The 20,562-nt window shown below is 40.1% G+C and overlaps 1 protein-coding gene across 10 annotated transcripts in view; it reads right to left on the bottom strand.

Moving 5' to 3' along the window:
- The window catches only part of DST (dystonin), a 442,077-nt gene that overhangs the window by 220,288 nt on the left and 201,227 nt on the right, over positions 1-20,562 (bottom strand). For 8 of the 10 annotated variants that reach the window (XM_037056337.1, XM_037056344.1, XM_037056339.1 and 5 more), the window contains one exon: positions 1,270-1,359. In XM_037056337.1, the coding sequence (XP_036912232.1) occupies positions 1,270-1,359 (90 nt within the window). Of the gene's footprint in view, positions 1-646; positions 746-1,269; positions 1,360-20,562 lie in introns of all 10 variants that reach the window. The other 2 variants (XM_037056335.1, XM_037056336.1) reach the window with 1 other exon arrangement.

Raw genomic sequence — 20,562 nt, 5'->3', positions numbered from 1 at the left:
TTGCTGAAGCCAACGGCACCATAATAAAACAGACAGCAGACCACAGAACGGGAAATTAGGTTCCATACAACAGGCAGGAGTGGCGTTGATGGAATTCACCACTGGCTCCAAAAAGCACAATTCCCAATGAATGAAATCAGGGGTGCTAGGGAGGTAGATGGCAAAAGAAGCACCTCTGTCTGGCAGTCACCTAAGTGTCATGGAGATGAAACAGCTCTGTGGGTTCTGTTAGGACTCAAGATTTTAAAACGTTCCCCCTTCCTAAATAACACCAGAAACAGAAGGTAGGTAAAGAACGTCCATCAAGTACCTATTGCCAACAGGTGTTCCAGAAGTAGAATAAATTTGCGGGCTAGTTCTCAAGATGTCTGTAACTACATAAAATCCTTCAGCTAAAATGCCATCTCATCACTTAAGTGCTTACATTCGATTACCATGCGGTGCACAGCAATCTATCAATAAATTTAAAGAGAAAATATTTCCTTTGTCCAATTTCTTGGTACACACACATCCACCTCACTGTGGGTTTTGGTCCTTTCCATGGTTCTCTAAAAAGGAACCTGAACCCGCGGGTTACTTCTCCACCACGTTAGCGCTCACCGCACTGTAACGGCTAGGTTAGTCGAGTTATGGGGGCGACACCTACCCCCTTATCCTCATCCTCCACATCCTCATGCTGTTCATATTCGCATGCTTCTGTGGCACTCACCAATCGTAAGGTCTTCAAAAAATCCCGCTCCCTTGGCTAATGAATATAACAGACAGAAGAAAGGACAGCAAAGACACAAGACAGACCAGAAATGAAAAGAAGAGCATGAACAGAACATAATGAAGGAGAACAGGTAACTGAGAAGGGGGGGCGTAATGTTCACAAACAAAGGAAATGACACCTGTGGAGTGGGTTAGACCACTTTGCAGAAAGCCATGTTTATTTCCTTGCTATTCGTGAGTCTTTTAATATGTGGTTATATTTTGTATCCAACTTCTGCTAAGCAAAAAAACCCAAAGGTAGAAAAAAAGGCCAAAAACAAAAATAGTATTTTAATTATAAAACCAATTATCTAAGCACGGTTAATTAAGTGCTTCAATCTCCCAAAGTCACATCATTGAAGTCTAAAAATGCTTATTAGGAATCCAACCAGAACTCTTTTTTCTCCTAGGCAGAATTTGCAGCTCAAAAGATGAATAGTGTAAAAATCTGAACAGCTGGTCCTGAAAACATACTAGTCATATGCGCATGTTCATCAAAACAAAAAATATACAACTTACCAAGGTGTCTCCTGAAAGAACCTCTAAAAGAGAGATCAAGTTGTGTCCATCCCTTAAGTCTTCATAGAGATCATTCACATGTTTTCGAACCTACACAGAAAAAGCAATTTAACTTCTGGTCCTAGAACCCAGGATCATCCTTTATACTCAAACAAGAAAGGAGACAACGCAGAAAACATTTCTTATGTGGTATTCATTCACGCAACGATTTTTAAAAATTTTTATTCTCTTACTACTTAAAAGTTGAAGTTAAATGGAAAACCTCAATACTCAAAAGGTAATTTTTCAGGTAACTCATAAAGATAAATAGAATTACTATTGAATACATGTTTTAACATACCATATAAGTATAAACCTGGACAACTACATGAAATAACAATTTTTTATTTTTTATTTATTGATTAGAGAGAGAGAAAAGAGGAAGAGAGAAAAAGAGAGAGAGAGAGACATTGATTTGTTGTTCCATTTATTTGTACATTCATCGGTTGCTTCTTGTATGAGCCATGACTGAGGATCAAACCCACAACCTTGCCTTATCAGGCAACACACTAACCAACTGAGCTACCCAGCCAGGACTGGAGTTAAAATTTTAAAAAATTGCAGGCAACACCCTGACCTTCTTCATGACTCCTAATACAGTAACCAGAGCCAAGTTAGCAAGAGAGGCAACTTTGTGCCCCCAGTTGGCCTTCCTTTCCCTGGGCCATAAGATCCGGGAAGTTAGCAGCACACACTCCACACCTTCAGAACCCACAGATGCAAGCTGGGTGAGGGGTATGATTTTCGCAAGCTCCTGTGAGTCCATAGTTATTTCAAAATAAAATGCTTTTTTTTTAATTCACACATGTGAGGTTAGAAGACCTCTATCCAAACCCTCTTCTGCACAACAGGAATCCTGTTGTGGGGCAAGGTTTTCAAAACCACGTTATCACTAGCACAAAGTTAACCCTCAGCCTACACTAGCGCCCCCCTCCACTCCACAAGGCTGATGCAAACTTGTGATCTGACAGCTCACACCACCAAAGATTTCCCCAACCTGTCTGTTCAGTCTGCCACGGAGGGATATCTCCTGTAAATGCTGGGCCTCCTGGGCCCACACTCCCTGCACCCACGTCCTGCTCGAGGCACATGACACGCTGGAGTCCACTTCCTTTGCCTTTCTCACTCTGGGACGGGTAAAGATGGGGTGTGATTGTGAACACTTATTTCATAGGAAGACAATTTCACAGCTTGCTTTGCCAGTTTGAACCAAGCCTCCTCCGTCAGAGAAATTGTCAAAAACGAGGTGTCGTTTTTCTCCATATTCACTCAACAATAAAGAAAATTAAATGAGGCATGTTTATAAAAGGCAAATCATATTATGCCATCAAAACTTAGAAGAGGAAGCCTTTCAGTCTTGCTTCTGCCTGAGGGCCCATAAACTAGTACCAACTCCCGATACTCTCTAGGTTTCAATTTTCTTATCAGCAAAATAAGAATTTGAAAACAAAAGGCCTCTGTTCAAACTAGAGAACAAAATCCTATGATCTGAAAATAAAATTGTCATCTTTTCAAAATTCATCGTGTCAACTTAAAAGAAAATATGTAAAATGGAAAGCTTCTCTGATGCCTTTTGTCCTAGTTTCTTAAGAATTTGGGGGGAAATGCAGAAATAGACTAGTTAACATCTATAATGCTTGAAAACGTTCTAAGGCATTGGCTGTCATGTACAACTGCCTAGTTTCCCTGCCTCAGGTCATTATTATGAGGGTCTACAAAAATACTGGACATACAAAAGACTACGTAAATGTAAAACATCATTATCACTCTATGAAAAACAAACGTCACCATTATTAATAATAAACAAAAAGATGCACACGATAAGTTAATACTAGGTACCTGTCCCTGTGCAAGATCTTTCAAAATCTTGGCTCGTTCTCCTCACCAAAAAACAACGAGAAGAAAAAGAATGTTAATTAAAAATTACAAATCGACACTTTGAGGAAAGAGTAGTAGTGGATAAACTGAGAGGAAAAAATGGGGTTCTGGAGAAATATATAAAATTTAGGAGAAAGGAGACAAGGAATTGAATAGTTGAGCTGACATAGAAAAGCTTTTTAGTTTGTCCAGAGTCTGAGTCAGAGACATCTGGACTGGCAACCTTCCTCACAAATGACTGCACTAACTGCCAGTAGTCGTGCCCTTCCCCTTTCAATTTTTCATAAAGTAACCTTTCTTCTCATTTTGGATATCTTCTCCCTGTGGAACAAAGAACTGTCTGAATAAATGGAACTAAAGAAGCAGATGAGCAAAGAAAAAGCACTTTGAGATACCCTGGGATTAAATTATATAATGTGAATTACATAAAGAGGGAAAAATATCATTTTCTGTATTTCATACAATTCTCCCGGAATTTTGGCAGTGCTTTTTAAAATGCTGTGTACTGCACTGCGCATGCAGTTTATACCCCTAGAGGGCACCAACCTTTTGCTTAAGAGTATCTTAAAAACAGGAAAATAAAGTACTGCAGAAAACAATGGTGAGGGGTGGTGGGAAGGGAGACTCTAAACAGGGTGCTGGTGAGGATGACTGAGGCAGCAAGTATGTGAAACGTATTTTGGAGAGAGAAGAGAAGCGATTAGGCCAAGTCTGCATCGTGGAAATGGCTTAAATGAAGAAACATACCACTCTAAAATCTTTATTGTGTTAACTTGTAATATTTGTTTTTTTGTAGGCTAAATACAATTCAGCTTTAAAGATAAGATCATTCTCTAGCTAGTTACTTAATGTTTAAAACAGCCTTTTGCAAAAGTCTGGCTTCATAGTGGTTGTTGTTAATCCAGACAAATTTGACAGAAGTTTTATTTTCCATATTTAAACATACTGCTACCACATAAAGGCAGTTCGATTCAGGTCACAGAGCATCCCCCATAGGCCAGGGAATCATTTAACTTCCAAGGGTACAAAGATAAATGATAAGAGTGTTACCTCCTGAGGCTTGCAGTCCCAGATGGTAGAAATGTTAGAGAGGAAATTTCAGTACAAATATACTCAGGGGGTGTTCAGGAAGCTCTGAGGAGCCTTAACCAAGTCTGGAATCTAAGAAGTCCTCCCAGCTAAGATATGAAAATGTTCCAGGTGAAGGGAAGAACAAGAGCAAAGGGAAAAGATAAGGATGCATGCAACTCTGTGGTGAGTTCCAGGGAGGAAAAGCAGTCGCTGAAATCAATGAAATGAGAGGCAGGAACGGTGGGCTAGGAGAGACGGCAGCTTTGCATGTCATTGGGAAAAGGCTTGGACTTCTCCTAAGCAAAGAGAACCACTGAAGGCTTTTAAGCAGAATGATTACATAGCATCTCTGACCAATACATAAGCTTCCCTGTAAACTATTATCTTGAGCACATCTGAATCACAATCAAGGTCCCTCAAAAAAAAAAAAAGCAAACTAGAGAGGACATTCAGTCCTCAGGGTCAAAATGTGTGCATCCCAGCAGAGCAGCAAGAAGGGAAATATCAGGAAGGATCCCCAGTCCTCTCTTAAGGAAGTCCTACATTGAAAGGATCAGTATTATGGAAAATAACTAGCTTTCTTTAGAAAGGAGCATAAATAATAAAAGAAGGCTTGTCCTAAATAAGATAACCACACTGCCCTGCATGAACTTGGGTAAAGAGAAAGGGAACAGTCAGCTTCGGTGAAAATGAGTAAAATAATTTTCAATACAATGTTTTTATTACTTCAAACAAATACATTAATAGAAAAAATAGAATAGAGTTCTAGAATAGAGTTTTAGAATACAGTTCTAAAAAAATAGAACTCTACCAAATTCTCCTGGAAGAGCTCCTTAAAAGTTCTATTTCAAAAAAATAAATAAAAATAATCTATCAATATATCACCATTATCAATTATTGATAAGTAAATTGATGCTTTTAAGATACACAGAGATGCTTAAAAAATATTCTCTTAGGTAGTTGTCTTATCTGAACAGTTTCGTTCATCACAAGTTTATTTCAGTATTATTTCTTTAAGAGTTGTGAAACAATAAAAGTACAACTCAAATTCTACCTAAATTACCCTAAATTTTATAATGGTGCAGGTATGTGCAATGGGGAAACATCTTTATGGGATGTACAATAATAAAGAGGTTTCATGCTTTTTTTAAGCAATATGTTCAGTCATCATTAAGGCCAAATGTAATTAATCTTTCTTACTGTGTTTTTAAACTATAAAGATATTTGTTGTACATCTTAAGGTACCAATAAATAAAATAATGACAAGTTTGAAACAAACTAACATTGGCCCTGGGCAATACAAATAACCTACTATGGCACATGGACCCGATTATTTCTTTGACAAAGAAGATTTCTCTTTTAAACTGTCAGGGTGATAATCTGCAATCCAAAAAAAGTTTATATTACTGATAAAATTTCAAAATTGGGGGGGGGGGGCAACTGTAGTCTCAACTCCTGTACCCAGGTTCATCGCTGTCACAGGGATCTTTTAAAAAGACTATTTCAAATTTAAAAAGATAACAGGGTGTTACTCCTTTCTATACTAATTTGTTGGGGGTTTGGGGTGATGAGTTCTGGTCTGGTCTGGTGAGGGTCTGAGCCTGTACCTTTCCAGCCAGCTCTTCCCTTTGGTCAATAGGGAAACAGACAAAAACTTATTTTTGCATGTGTTTTTCTCTCCTCCTGCAGATCTGCATAGACCTTAGTGTCAGGCACCTATAAATAATGTAACTGAAAGAGGAAAATGAATTCAGAAACCAATTACTTTTCACCCTAATTTGTCTGTATCTGCCCATCAGTTTGGGAGTTAATTTCTATTAAAGATGTGTTCTGGAGAGCCCCCTGCTAAAATGGCAGACCAATGAGCCCTGGTTTAGAAAGACATCAGCATCGACCATCCCATGTAGTCTTCAAAAATGAGGGGGTGAGAGAGGTTTTAGGTGACACTAAGGGATGCTTCTGACCAGAAGTCTGTCACTGAGGGTGAAAATTCCCAGATAAACAACAGAAAGATAAAATTCTTGCCTTTTTTAAAATTCTTCAAATATCTTCCTAGCTCATTACTTACATAATTTTTTTAAATTGTTATTTATTTATCTTTAGATGGGAAGGGAAGGAGAGAGGGAGAGAAATATCAATGTGTGGTTGCCTCTCATGAGTCCCCTGCTGGGAACTGGCCTGCAACCCAGGCATGTGCCCTGACTGGGAATCGAACCGTGATTGTGTGGTTCGCAGGCCCGTGCTCAATCCACTGAGCTACACCAGCCAGGGCTCATTACTTATATAAATCTTTAAACTATTTGTCACTTCAACAGATTATGGTAAGCACTACTCTACCAAGAGCAGTTTTCAATAATAACATAATGAAAAGAGAAGGAACCAGTAGCTGGCATTTTGCATTCACGCCTCTCCTATTCCTCTCACATTCTCACCACCTGGGTAGTGGGGAGAAAAAGCTGGGGAATGCGGGGGTTTATAATCACTTGACACTTCTAACAAATAATAATACAGTCCACAAAACTAAATATTGATATAAATATAAATATGTGACTACAGCAGTATACAACAAGACATACAATGAGAACTGAGAATACTATTATAATAGCTAAGTTCTACAGACTCATTTACATGAGTCCATTTGTGCCAGGTGCTAAAAAATATAACTAAATGAAAAATGAGTCAATTGAACCTGGGCATCTCCAGCTACAGCATCAAAGTCCTGTCCTTTACCATCAACATTTTAAACAGATTCCACTGTATTTTCAAATTCTAGTTTTTACTGAAAAAAATGTGAACTAGATTTGTGCATATTTTCCAATAAAAATCATGTAAAAATATTTTAAAGAATTTTCACTGGTTTTTCATTTGGGTTATAGTCATGACCAAAACTCACAACCTATTTTTTAAAAATCTGTATTTCCCCAATAAATCCCCATTAAAGATTGTCTGGTAAGGTTGTACCAATGACATAAGTCAGGATCAAGTTTCATTTTTATCAGATTAATTGGAGATGCACTCAGGTAAATATATTCATTTCCTATATAAAAATAAAGCTTCTTGGATGGAGCCGCTGATCACAGTCATTTGCCCCTTAATGCCAGGTCACTTTATCAGATGAATTTTCTTAACACCTGTGTATTATCCACATCACCATTTTCAAAGACGGAACCACGTGGGAGGGTAGATTCGAGGAGACCATGCGGTGCAAGGGCAGGGCTGCATTCCCGAGCAAGGGCTTTACACAGTGAGAAGGTAGTGGGGGCACGCTGGGCAGCTGGCGAGCGGGGCCAGAAGGGTCCAGGAAAGGGATAGGGAGGAGTGACACACAAGAATCTCAGCTACCTTGCAATTCTGACTGAAGTGCTGGTGCTGCCAACTGCTTACTGAATACTTCCAAGCGGAATCATCTCCTTCGGGGCTTTTGTCACATGCACTAATTATTCATGATTAAGAGGTTGTTAATGCCTGACTTGTTACACAGTGATTCAACAAATAAGTGGATACTTGTCCCAAGTAAGAACTACCCTTTCTCCTTCTGGCACCATTTAAATTAAAGTACCTTTTACAGCATAGGTGTTTATAGGGGAAAAGAAAACAGCTATACTCTCAATGCATAGAACAAAATCAAAGAACCAACGGGGACCTCAAAAATAACCATCTGCTTCAGGGATGATGTCTAGCAGAGCCCCACCACTCCTCAGCGGAGCAGGGAGCCGAGCGCTGGAATGGGCGTAATACAATGAGTCAGACTCTAGGCTGGGGGGAAGCCAGGTCCTCATAGAGAGGGGAGTGTGCTAGGCAAGTAACAAAATCCACCTGTGGCTAAGGCCCCAGGAGAGGTGGAGCTGGCCAGTATGGGTATCTTCTGGTCACACCTCCAGGGGCACTTCCTGGTGTCCCTTTCAGAGTACTATTTGCAGGGGGAACACACTACCAAGGGCAGGGATGACACAAGCAGTTGCTTCATCTCTTTTTAAGTCTCAAGGATGAAGGAAAATTTACAGGGTCTCTTATTAGCATATTTTATAGTTTTAAGACCTTTAGAATATTCTAATACTTTATACGCAGACTAATGCACTCTTACTTTAACCCAAGCCCATTTCCTCAAGTCCTTACAAATAAACAACTGAGAACAACTGGTTGTATCCTCTTCATTAAACCTCTGAAATAAGCCAGGATTACGATCCCGGCAACTGTCGCAGGGAGATGAAACTATTTTTAAAGACACCCCCAGAGGAAGAGATCCCCTCGCCTCTGCCAGAATGTATGGTAATGCTTCACACCTCTTCTTGTTATTTTTTAACATTTTTTGTTGCCTTAAATTCAGATGAAACTCTAAGTCTCCAGCATCATGATTTTCATTTTCTAAAATAAAAGCACCGTAAAACCTATCTGGGAAACTCTTATGTTTGGATGGAATTATAAATTCAGACTTATTCCACTGAACATTTAATACAGAGAATTTTGACACATTAAAATTAATCTCTGCAACAGAATTATACCTTCTGTAGGAAGATGAAGACTTTCAAAGACACAGTTTCTGCAAAGTGATAATGTCAAAATGACTTTACAATTTTGCCAAATTTCCCAATTTTAGTCTACTCAACAGAGGTCTGCAGACCACAATGCTCACCATTGTCCTCCCAGTTGTACGTGACTAGTCAGAAAAGATGCACATTCATGTTCACACTGAAGTCTAAAATCTAAGCAGAAGTTATTTTGTCTCTAGCCCCTGTTACGAGTACCCTCGCTTTTAAACTTATGTTCTGCCAAGATTAGGCTTGAGCCAGGGTAACACCTAGTAAGTTGAGGGCCACATGTGCAAAGGTGAAGTGCAGGACACAGCTGTGGGCATACTGCAAGACACATAGGCCCCGGCATCCTAACCGCGGAGTTTCACGTCCAATCTGAAAGGCTAAGAGAACTTGAAGAGAATGGCGGCTAAATAGATGAGGTGGTGTTCTCCAAACCACCACTGTCACACTCTCTGCTTACACTCACCATATCCCTTCTACCCGCAACACTGTTCTGTTTCAACTCCTCCTCTAGCTGTCGAAGTCTTATTATCCCTTTGAGGTCAGGTTTTGATGTCACTCAGGCTGTGAAAGCTTCCCTCTTCTGCCCTCCCACCTTCCTCGGTTTATACCAGGATACCAATCATCATTTTCCTCATAAAACAGTTTTATCTCTGAGGGGAAGCAGAGTTTGCCACCACAAAATATGCCTATTTTAGATATTGATTATGTTAAGCTGGTTATTTTCAAAAAATGACTCAGGAAAATCTTTGACCTTCCCCTAACTGCCTCAAGGAATTTATATAAAGAACCTGCTTGAGGAAAGAAGCTATTTTCACAGATAACTATATTTTACCATGAACTAAGTATAATAGAGAGCAAGCAGCAAGATCCTTTCATCTAAGTCCCCTCTGTGACCCACTGATAAAGATGGCCCAACAAACATCCATTTACCAAACATGTGCTTTTCCGCCTCCATGTAAACTCTGCCTTCCTGCCCTTTGAAGTCTCAAACCACAGCCCCCCCCCCCTCTTCTTCTCCTGAGCTCCGGATGGCATGTACGCCTTCACTGCCCATCTGTCCCTGGTCTCCTAATCTGAGGGAACCACTGCATGGAGGCACCCATGTAATATATGTGGTCACTTTCTCCTGTTAATCTGTGTCATGTTAATTTGATTATTAGACCAGCCAGAATTTCAAAAGGTGGGAGGAAAATTACTTTTCCTCCCCCACCTCCCCATGATGTATACAATAAGCCCCTAAAAAGGACAGGGCCCTGTCTCCAGTTCTCATTGAAAATGTCTCAAGTTTTATACAGTACCTTTTAGACAGCAGATATTCAGAGAAGGTTTATTCAATAAACAAAAGATTAGTCATCTGCGACCTGAGCCATGCCCTTGCCTGTGGGCCCGGGAGTGCCCACTCAGTGACTAACACACAGAGGTGACGTCCATTTCTGCCTGCCAAACCTTCTAAGTATTTCCCCCTATGCATCTAAATTGGTTTGATAAATGACTGACAGGAAGGTGTTCAGAAAAATAAAATTTCAAGACTTAATATGGGACCTGAAAACAAAATGTTTTCAGTAAAAACTATATATCTGTTTTTCCTATATATCTGAAACAAATGCAGAATCCAGAAGTAGACCCACACATTTAGGGACAACTGGTTTTGGACAAAAGAACAAAGGCAATTCATCAGACAAAGGACGGTCCTTTCAACAAATGGTGCCAGAAACCTGAATACCTATGTACATGTGAAAGGATTCATATGAACCTTTTCCTCAAACAAGATCATAGATCTAATGTTAAACCTAAAACGATACAATTGTTCGATGAAAACATATAGCAAATCTTTGTAGCCTTGGGTCAGGCAAATGTTTCCTGTGTGTGGCAGCAAAAACATAAGTGATGAAAGAAAACCCAATAATTAAAGGGCACACAATCCAATTTAAAAATAGGGAGAGATACGGAAAGGCATTTCATGAAAGAAGATACACAAATGGCCAATAAGCACATAAAAAGATGCTCAAAATCACTAGTCACTAGAGAAATGCAAAGCAAAACCATGAGCTAGCCACACCTACTAGGATGGCCAAAATAAAAAAGACAGACAATAACAAGTGTTAGCAAGGACTATGAGAAACTGGAACTCCTCACACACTGCTAGTGGCAATACAACGTGGTTCGGCCACGTTGGAAAACGGTTTGGCAGTTTTACTGAAGTGTTAAATTGGACTTACCATACGACCCAGCAATTCTACCGCCAGAGAAATATCCCAAAGAAATGAGGCCTGTGTTCACACAAAGACTTGCATGTTTATGTTGCTAGCAGCACTGTTCATAATACCAACACCATGGAAACAATCCAAACGCCAATCAACTAGTAAGTGAATAAACAAAATGTGATGTGGCCATACAATAAAAGATCTGACAATAAAAAGGAATGAGATACATGCCTCTGCATGGATGAACCTCTAAAACATTATGCTGAGTGGCAGAAGCCAGACAAAAAGAACGTATACTGTATAATTCCATTTATGTGCAATATCCAGAAAAGGCAAATCTATTGAGATTGAAAGTAAATCAGCGGTTGCCTAGGGTTGTGGAGGTGTGGGAGGGGAGATAAGGGAAACAGGGCAAATGGGGGAAGGTTTCTTTGGGAGGTGATGGAGCTGTTCTAAAATCAGAGCACGATGAGAGATGCACAATTCTGTAAACTAACTAAAGATTGTTCCATTATGCACCCAAACGAGTGAAGTTTACAGTGGTCAAGTCGTATCTCAATAAAGCTGTTGTTAAAACCATTTTAATCACACTCCCTCTGACAGAGTGGCAGCAGTGTTTACACGTGGAAAATGTTCAAACTCACCACAATTCAACAAGAATTAACAATAGTGTCCACATGGAGGACAGGATGTTAGACTGTTCTAACACTGGTCAGTATACACAACTGAAATACACTTAAAGGGATGTGTGATTTTCATTTATTAAAAAAATAGTTCCATGTTTTTATGCCTCTGGTTCTATTTTGCTCGTTAATTTATTTTTGTTCCTCAGGAAACACGGAACAGACTGACAACAGCCAGAGGGGTGGGGGAGGGAGATACTAGTGGAAAGAAGCAGAAGGGACCAGTCAAAGCACGTGTAGGAATGACCCATGGACATGGACAACGGTGCGGGGATTGACTGTGGGAGTGAGGTGTGGGCTGGGCAGAGGAGGGCAAGGGGGAAAAAATGGGACAACTGTAATAAAATACCAACAAAAATTTTTTAAAATAGTTCCAAAGAGAATCAATTGATACTTAATTTAAAAGAACCAAGCGTAACTCTAATAAAGCTGGAATTGCTGGCCATGCCAAGATAAAACCTTTAATATAGACCAAAATGGAAGTGTATTAAGAAGATAAAAAGCAAATGGAGCTGTCATATTCAAAGGACTCCCAAGTGACACAGTCAGGAAACGGATCCAATGTGATTGGAGAAGTATTTCCTCAGCTTTACATCAAAATGACTGAACTCTTATCTGAAGTGGCATTTGCACTGGGTGTATCTGTCATGACCACGCCCTGACTCGAAGGAATATCACAGAAATAAAACTTTGTCTAATTAGTAAAGCAATATTCTAAACTGAACTTTTCAAATATTTTGTTAAATAAATCAAAGGGGGAAGCTCATTCAGAAAAGCAGCTATGGTATAAAATTATATTTATAGAACCATAACTGATCTTACTTACATATAGGAAAAGAAAGTCACCTTCATAAATGGATTCAGGGAAATACAAAAGGCCATTCCTCATCACTAAAGTAAATATGTGCAAAGCTTTATCCTAAATACATACGAAACCTCTCCCAAGACAGAGGTAAGCAGATTTCTACTGAAAAGAGCCAGACAGCAAAAGATTTCTGGGCTTTAAGGTTCATATGTGGTGACAACTGATAAATGGATGAGAGTGGTTGAGCTTGACACAATTTTATTTATGGACAGTGAATTCTGAATTTCATATAATTTTCATGTGTCCCAAAACATTATTATTCTCTTGACTGGTTTTTCAATTCTTTAAAATTTAAAAAATAAATCTTAGTTCATGGGCTGTAAGCACCCAAAGAGAGGCTGTGGCAAAATCTGGCCCTCAGCCATAGAGAGTTACAGATCCCCCACCCTGACCCCAGCACCTAAGAGTTCTTGGTCGAAATGCAAACACCCTTAGGAACCGCGACACAGGAGTCTAACCGCTCCTCCTCACCTGCAAAGGGGGCGACTTACCCCTCTGCTTCCCTCGATATACAGCAAAGGGGGAGTGGAAAAGACTCCGTTTTTATAAAATAACATCATCTTGGTTATTTTTCTGATAATAACAGTAATACTTTGTAAAAAAAAGTTGGAACATAGTTCAAACTGAAAGAGTTACCTTACAACACAGGGAAAATAAAACCACTGTAAAGAGAGGTAAACAGGTTAAGTAGCTAAACACGTACAAAGGTAGGGAGTGAAAGTTAGGTAGATAATAAAAACAGTGTTGAGATCCTACTATTGATATCTGTCCCCAAGGTCTTGTTACCTGGTAACAAGAATCATTTTCTGCCTTCAACTTAATAATTAGTCATATGCTGTACAATATGCCTTTATTCCCTAGAAGCAAAACTGACATCACAGTAATCAACACGTATGCCTCTGAGAATGGTCTTATACACTAATAAAAGATAAATACAATATTAACAAAAATAAAAACTTCAAAGGCAAGAACTGAAAGAGAGCATGATAGAAAAAAGAAATGTATGGCCCTGGGTGGGGAGCTCAGTTGGCTGGAGTGTCATCCTGTGCCTAAAATGTGGTGGGTTTGATTCCCGGTCAGGGCACATGCCTAGGTGGTGGGTTAGACGGACCCGAAGTGGGGGCCCATCCAGGAGGCAACCAGCTGATCCATGTTTCTCTCTCACATACGTACTTCTTTTTCTCTCTCCCTTTGTCTTTCTCTCTTTCTCTCTCTATTCCTTTCTCGCTAAAATCAGTAAGTATATCCTCGGGTGAGGATTAAATAAATAAATAAATGTGTGATATAAAAACTGTATCACATGAAAATGAAATAAAGTAAATGGAAGCATTTGAGTGACAAGAAAAGTTTTTTTGTGTTTTTTTTAAGGGGGACAAAATAGTTATTTTGGATATTTAACAGCTGTCATCTGTGTCCTATCATTCTGGAGGGCTGTCCCAAGGTAAGTGGGTGGGAGTTACAGTAAGCAAACTCTAGATCATGAATTGTAACTTCATTATCACTCGAGTAAACCAAAATACTAAGTTGTCCATAAATAAGAAAAACCAATGACCCATAAGAAAGGCTGTGAGAAAACAGTCTGCAATGACAATAAAATTAACTAGATCCTGTCCAGCTCTGTAATTCAAATTAATACATAATTAATTACATTTGCTGAAAAGCAGTCACTTTAAAACTCTCCTGCAGCATTTCCCAAAGGGATGTTAATAGATATTCTTTGATAAAAGGAATGCATGACCATGTGAATTTGTGGAACACTGGATTAAACAGGGTTCTTTACCATAGAAGCCCTCACTCAGTCTTTGATATGCTAATGTGTATCACAAATCTCTGGAACCAGAGAATGCTGCTTTCCAAATTTCTTTGGCAATCGAAACTGGTTTGTTTTTTTTCCAGGGCGTCTCACAACACTGGTGTTGTTGGGAACCTGATCTGAACTTGATTTTTTACTGCTCACTGCCCCCCCAAAAGGAAGCAGAATCGCAGTGTCTACAAATATAGCTCCTTAAGTTTAAGTTTATGTAAAATAAAACTTAGATGTTAAAACATTTGGGCCTAGCTCTGGCCAGCATGGATGGCTCAGTTGGTTGGGTACTGTCTGCAAATCAAAAAGTTGCCAGTTCGATTCCCGGTCAGAGCACATGCCTGGGTTGTGGGCTCTGCGCTTTGGCCTTGGTCAGGGTACTTGCAGAAGGCAACCAATCAATGTTTCTCTCCCTCTCTTTCTCCCTCCCCGCCCCTCTCTCTAAAATGAAATTAAAATTAAAAACTAAAACATTTGGGAATAAGGACAAACTGTAAGATTTTTTTTAAAGGGTAACCTTAAAACTCATTAACTTGTACAATATATCTATAGGAAACATTTCTCCTCTTACCACTTACAGGGACACCTATGCTACATATCTTTCTGGCACAACTGTACATAAATCTAAGAAATGGAATTTTTACATTATTCTGCAAAGAATTCAGTAAGTAGTACTGTTTTCTTTGTAAGTAGTACTGGAGACCTTAAAGTATCCAGATTTTTTGGATTTTGTTTAAAAAAAAACTGAAAAGCTGCTCTTACAGAAAATGTAAATGCCGGGTTGTCTGCTCAGGCAGGAGATGGAAATGCTCCGCCGTGGCTGTGGCTCTAGTAGGCTAATAATGTTCTGGGAATTGTTTTATCTACACTAAATTCAGCCAGTGACGTGACAGCTCACTAATAATCCAAACAGCCGACTAGCCAATGCTCACGGCACCTCACCTCAAACTGCCGTGTCCATAGTACAAAAAATGGTACGCAGGTTGTTTGTATGGGTCATAGTACGTATGGGTCAAAGGTTGTTTGTATGGGTCATAGTACGTATGGGTCAAAGGTTGTTTGTATGGGTCATGGTACGTATGGGTCAAAGGTTGTTTGTATGGGTCATGGTACGTATGGGTCAAAGGTTGTTTGTATGGGTCTGAGCCAGGCTATGAAAATCATGTTCCTTGGTTAGAGTTCACCATTTAACTGGCATCCATTACTGCAATATTACAAAACCATAATGGCTCTGCAGTATGGGCAATCTCCCCTTTTCATTATACAGGCAATATGTAGACTCAAAAGCATAAAAATACGAACATCGGGACCACAACTGTCACTGCTATGGAAGATGGGAGGACAAACCTGAATATTTTTGTGTACAGATATAAAGAGGGCATTATTCTTAGCACTGTTTTACAGATGAGAAAACAAAGACCCAACAAGGTTCAAGGTCACCTCTCTAGTACACAGTCCTGGGGAAGTGAGAATCCAAGTGGCTCAGACCACAGTCCATCCTCTTCAGCGCCACTCTATACCACCTTTCCTGGGTTCCAAAGTACAGTGAGGGAAGATGCTGTAAAACATAGAAGCAGCTTGGAAAATCTAACCACCAGGGCCAATTATAGGCATTTAAGGAAGTAAGCATTCTAGCTTACTTCCATGCTGGTCTTCTTATCCATGACTGACTCTTCTTGAATCTGTCTGCACCAACCGAGATTTCCAGGGGGATGGCTAGAGTGCTCTATCGTTTACAGACTTCAGTGACTTAGGTTCCCATCAGAGTTTCCCATCAAGCTGTGCCTCTGACCCTATATGAGACCAGCTGCCATGAGAATCCAAAATGGAACCCGAACAGGCTGGAAAAAAAGAGTGTCTTAGGAGGACACACATGTCCCTTGGCCCCTGGAGAAAAGAAGAGGGGGTGACTCTAAAGAATAGACAGAGAAAGGGAGTGAAGTTTGGAAAAAGCCCACTGAGGGATGGTCAGGGGGACCATTCTTTCTTCTCTAGGGTGTTATGGCTCCTTGATCTTGGGACTTACCTCTGTAAACAGGGTATGCACTAAATAAGGTTAATGCATTAGTCTGAAAACAAGTCCAGCGTTATAACATATTTCAACCCTATAGAGAAACCCAGGCCTCTAAAAATGACTTGCAGAAGCCCCCATTTGAATCTCAAGGACTCTGTCCATATGTAGTAGCAAAACTGACTTTATAATAGATCTTATGGGCTCCTTAAATTTTATTTGAAAAATGGTACTGTATTTCCACGAGCTTAAAAAAATCACAAACAAGAGTATTTGAACAATTTTGGCAAGAAATTCTTTAAGCAAACACCAATGCTGGAACATGTTAGCAATGTAAACCAACAGTGCAGAGCCATCAGGCATTTATTTCAGCATTTTTAGAAGTATGCAACAGTTTTCCCAGTTTCAACACCTTCGAGGTCACCCCCCTTCTCTTTTCTTCTCTACACAGAAATTTCTTCTCTATTATGTTAAGATCCAATGGTTCTGTTATATATGGGTAACAGTTTCCAAACTCCCAGCAAGTTCAACGTGACCTAGCACTGCCCTTGACACCCCGACCACTTTCATTATCAGATTGTCTCCCTGCAGAGCACAGCTCCCTCATCCCTCTCCAAGCTCTGGCTCCCACGTCCTTTGCTGCTTGTCTTCCTCTGTCAGCCCCCTTTAAAACCAATCTCTGAATTTTCCCTCAGATCTGCAGTACAGAAACTCTGACCAGGGTCTGGAGTTCCGTTGGCTTTTATGGAAAGAAGTATTTTAGAAAGTATCTTCAAAGAAACCTAATTGCATCCTCGTGATGGGGTTCAGGACACTCTATCTCAAAATATGGCACCTTGACACAGTAAATATTTTAAGCGGAAGGAATTTGGGAAAGAACAGATGCTGGAAGGCCTCTGTGCCTCCACCCTAACCCCCTCTGGCAGCAGGTCCTCGGACCCTGTTGTAAGCAGTGTCCTCCCTGTACCTAGAGGACAGGAGCGCCCTTATCTCTGAAGGTGGAGAGACTCTGAAAAGCACCCAAACAGGCCTTGCTGAGTTTCTCCCAGTCCACCGCCCTGTCTACACCCTTTCGTCCTTCACATTTTCCATCACTTTCACTCTTAATCAAATCCAGTGTAAAAACACTAAGGTTTCACCACGCCTTCCGATCTTTATTTCCTTGTGAAGGCTCCCATATCACACGAAATTTTATGAAGTGTAGTTTATGTTTTTCTCTTGTTAATCTGTCTTTTGTAATAAAGCCCAGTCAAAAACCCAGAAGGGCAGAAGAAAAATATTTTTGTCCCCCTACATGCACTAAGACTACATAGAATCTACTAATTTTAACATATTATTAGAGAATTTCCAAGTGAGAAGAATCTAGCCAGAGCAAATAATATTCTTCTGCATTCTGAACGGATGAAAATATAGTGGACAAGTAGAACGAAGTTAATTAGTAAACTCAGATCAATAATTTAATCCCTTTTATGAACACGAGTAAACTCTTCACTCCCTGGCCGCAAATGGAGAAACAAGAAACAGTGGAAAGGGGTAGGAAGAAGGGGCCCTCCGGCTGGCCCTGCCAACCATGACCTGTTTGACTTGGGGCCTCGGTCTCTACGCCTATTATGAAAGAGGTCTTTCCAGCTTTAAAAAAAGGAAGATGTCATAAATTTATTTTTCCTCCAGACTAACTTTTTTTGTGACTCCTACCAAAACCACGCCCCCATTCCCCCATCATCGTGGATTTAGTTCTATATCATACACTAGGGGGAAGCTTCATTTGGTTTCACACTCACCCATTAAACAACAAATTTCTTAGTATGGTCTGAGAAAGGAGCGGGGTTAGGTGCCAGGGATGTACTGTTTGCTAAGTCAGACACAGCCCCGCTCCCTAGTTTAAAGTCTAGTATTAAATAACGAGCCAGTGGTCTGCTTTAATCAACCTACTACAGAAGGAAGACACTTCTGATGTGAAGGCCTACACATGATTTAAAACCACTGATCGGAAAGTAATGTCTTTCATCTTTGAAAATGCCTTAGTCAGTGCCCTTTCTCCAGCTAAACAATGACCTTCAGGAATGCTGCTTGAGTTCTTCATTCGCTTTGATCTACGTTTCTAAATTCTGGTAAAATATACTGAATAGAAAAGAATGTAAATAAAAATTTATGACCATATAATGAGGCTGAGACAAACGAGGCTTAACGTATGTAGAATAACGCTGAGGGAAAGCAGAACTGAGTAAAATGACACACTGCTTTTCTCCCCCCACCCGTCACTTCTGTGTCTTCGTTTCTTTTTTTTCCCTTTTTAAACTTTTTTTTCATTGACTTGAGAGTGACAGCAAGAGAGAGGAGAGAGAAACATCAATTTGTTGTTCCACTTACTTATTCATTCACTGGTTCATTGAATGTGCCCTGATGGCGGATCAAACTCACAATCTTGGCATATCAGGTCAACATTCTAACCAACTGAGCTACCAGGCCAGGATATTTATTTCTTTTTGATCATTCCTTAGCTCTGTGTCTTTCTATTATGCAAGATATGGTAATACGATCCAGTTTTTCTGTAGAACCAGAGAACCAATGACTAAATATTCGCCCTGCCACATTCTAGCTGCTTCCTGATGGGCAGATGAACTCTCCCCCGGGGGCTCCCGGGGCTCCACTTCGAAAGGAGGGTTAAATCAGATCACATTTGTCATGTGTCTAGGTCAGGATCTAGCACATAGTGAACATTCAATAGATGGTAGTGATGAGGAAGTAAGCAATAAGGGCAATAATGAATAAGAAAATCAAAAAGAAGAAAAGTTATGACTGACTGTAAGTGGAACTCAAGTTATCTGGTGAAAATACTGAGTAAAATCTTGGTGTTCTTAGTCTGAAAAGGTAGTTCAGACTGTTTTTTGTTGGTATTCTATCAACAAATAATAAAATCACTTGTAATTGTTTAAATGATTCTAATAGGAAAGAAGAGTTTGTCTACTTGTCATATAATAACCTCAAGTCTAAAATATATTTTGCTATTAATTCACCTTCCATTCTGTGTAAATAAACCCTTGTTCTGTGTTCTTCAAAAATGTTAATGTCATAAAGTCTGTAAAAAGGCTACAAAACCGTTCCTGATTAAAGCAGGTTAAAGAGACAACGTGACAACTAAATGCAATACCTGACCCCAAACTGGACTCTGCCCTGAGGGTGTTTGTAGATATTTTTTTATATGAGCTTAGGACCTGGAAATTATCCAGCAATCTTCTCTTTGGATCAAATAAACCCAAAACTGCACTTTTTCTTATATGACTGCTATATCAATAAACAGAAAACACCCATCATGTTTCTCCTTAACCCTCTCTTCTCAAAGCTAACCTCCCCGCTTGTTTCTACCATTCCTCATCTGAGAGATTGTTTCCAGACCCTCATCCTCATGGTTGCCTCCTTCTGGACACATCCACTTACAGTGCATCGTCAAAGACTAACCAAAGCATTCTGGGTGTGGCGTGAACAGCAGAAAGAGCTGTGGACTCTCAGCTTTATTTAGACATCCTGAGCCTGCATTCAGATGTTTCGCTGCTGTAGATCTGAGGCCCATAAACCCCCCAGGTCTCACTGCACGAATTACTGTGACTCCAGACCTCCCGCTATGCTACAGATACAGGTCAGCGTGCCTTCTCTGATTCATCCAAGTATCTGCTACACAGTAAAGGGAAAAATTAAGACAGCCCCCTGGAGTAAGCCTGTAGTCATCTCTCTGTAGGTTCTCATTTAGCAAACATGTAGCTATTATTATGTGAAGATGTGTCAGAGCATTTACATTTAGTTCCTTAATGACTATCTATGAATGAAATTCAAGGTTCTTTCTGAAATGTCAGTTATTTATGTCGCTCTTGCCCACAGAAACTTCCGACAATACCCTAGGCTAACCAGTCACATCTATTTCTTAACCAATCCCATCTATTTCTTACCCGGCTTCCCCACTTCCTACCCAACCTGATCTTCTTCCAGCAACCTCCACAGTCCAAGCACGTCCTACCCACCGGGCCCACCCACCCACTCCTGTCACGCCCCCTCCTCCACGCCCCGCTGAAGTCATTTTCCCTGGCCGGCAGGGTCCCGGACTCCTCAGAGCCATTCATTCTGGCACGATAGCCTATGCTAACCTGCATATCTATGTAATAGTTTTACACATGGGTGTTTTTAATATCTCCAACCAAACAACAA

Source organism: Sturnira hondurensis, unplaced genomic scaffold (genome assembly GCF_014824575.4).
Source record: "Sturnira hondurensis isolate 20B ecotype Veracruz unplaced genomic scaffold, ASM1482457v3 Scaffold0008908, whole genome shotgun sequence".
Lineage (NCBI taxonomy): Eukaryota > Metazoa > Chordata > Mammalia > Chiroptera > Phyllostomidae > Sturnira > Sturnira hondurensis.
This window is presented reverse-complemented; position numbering and strand designations above follow the sequence as displayed.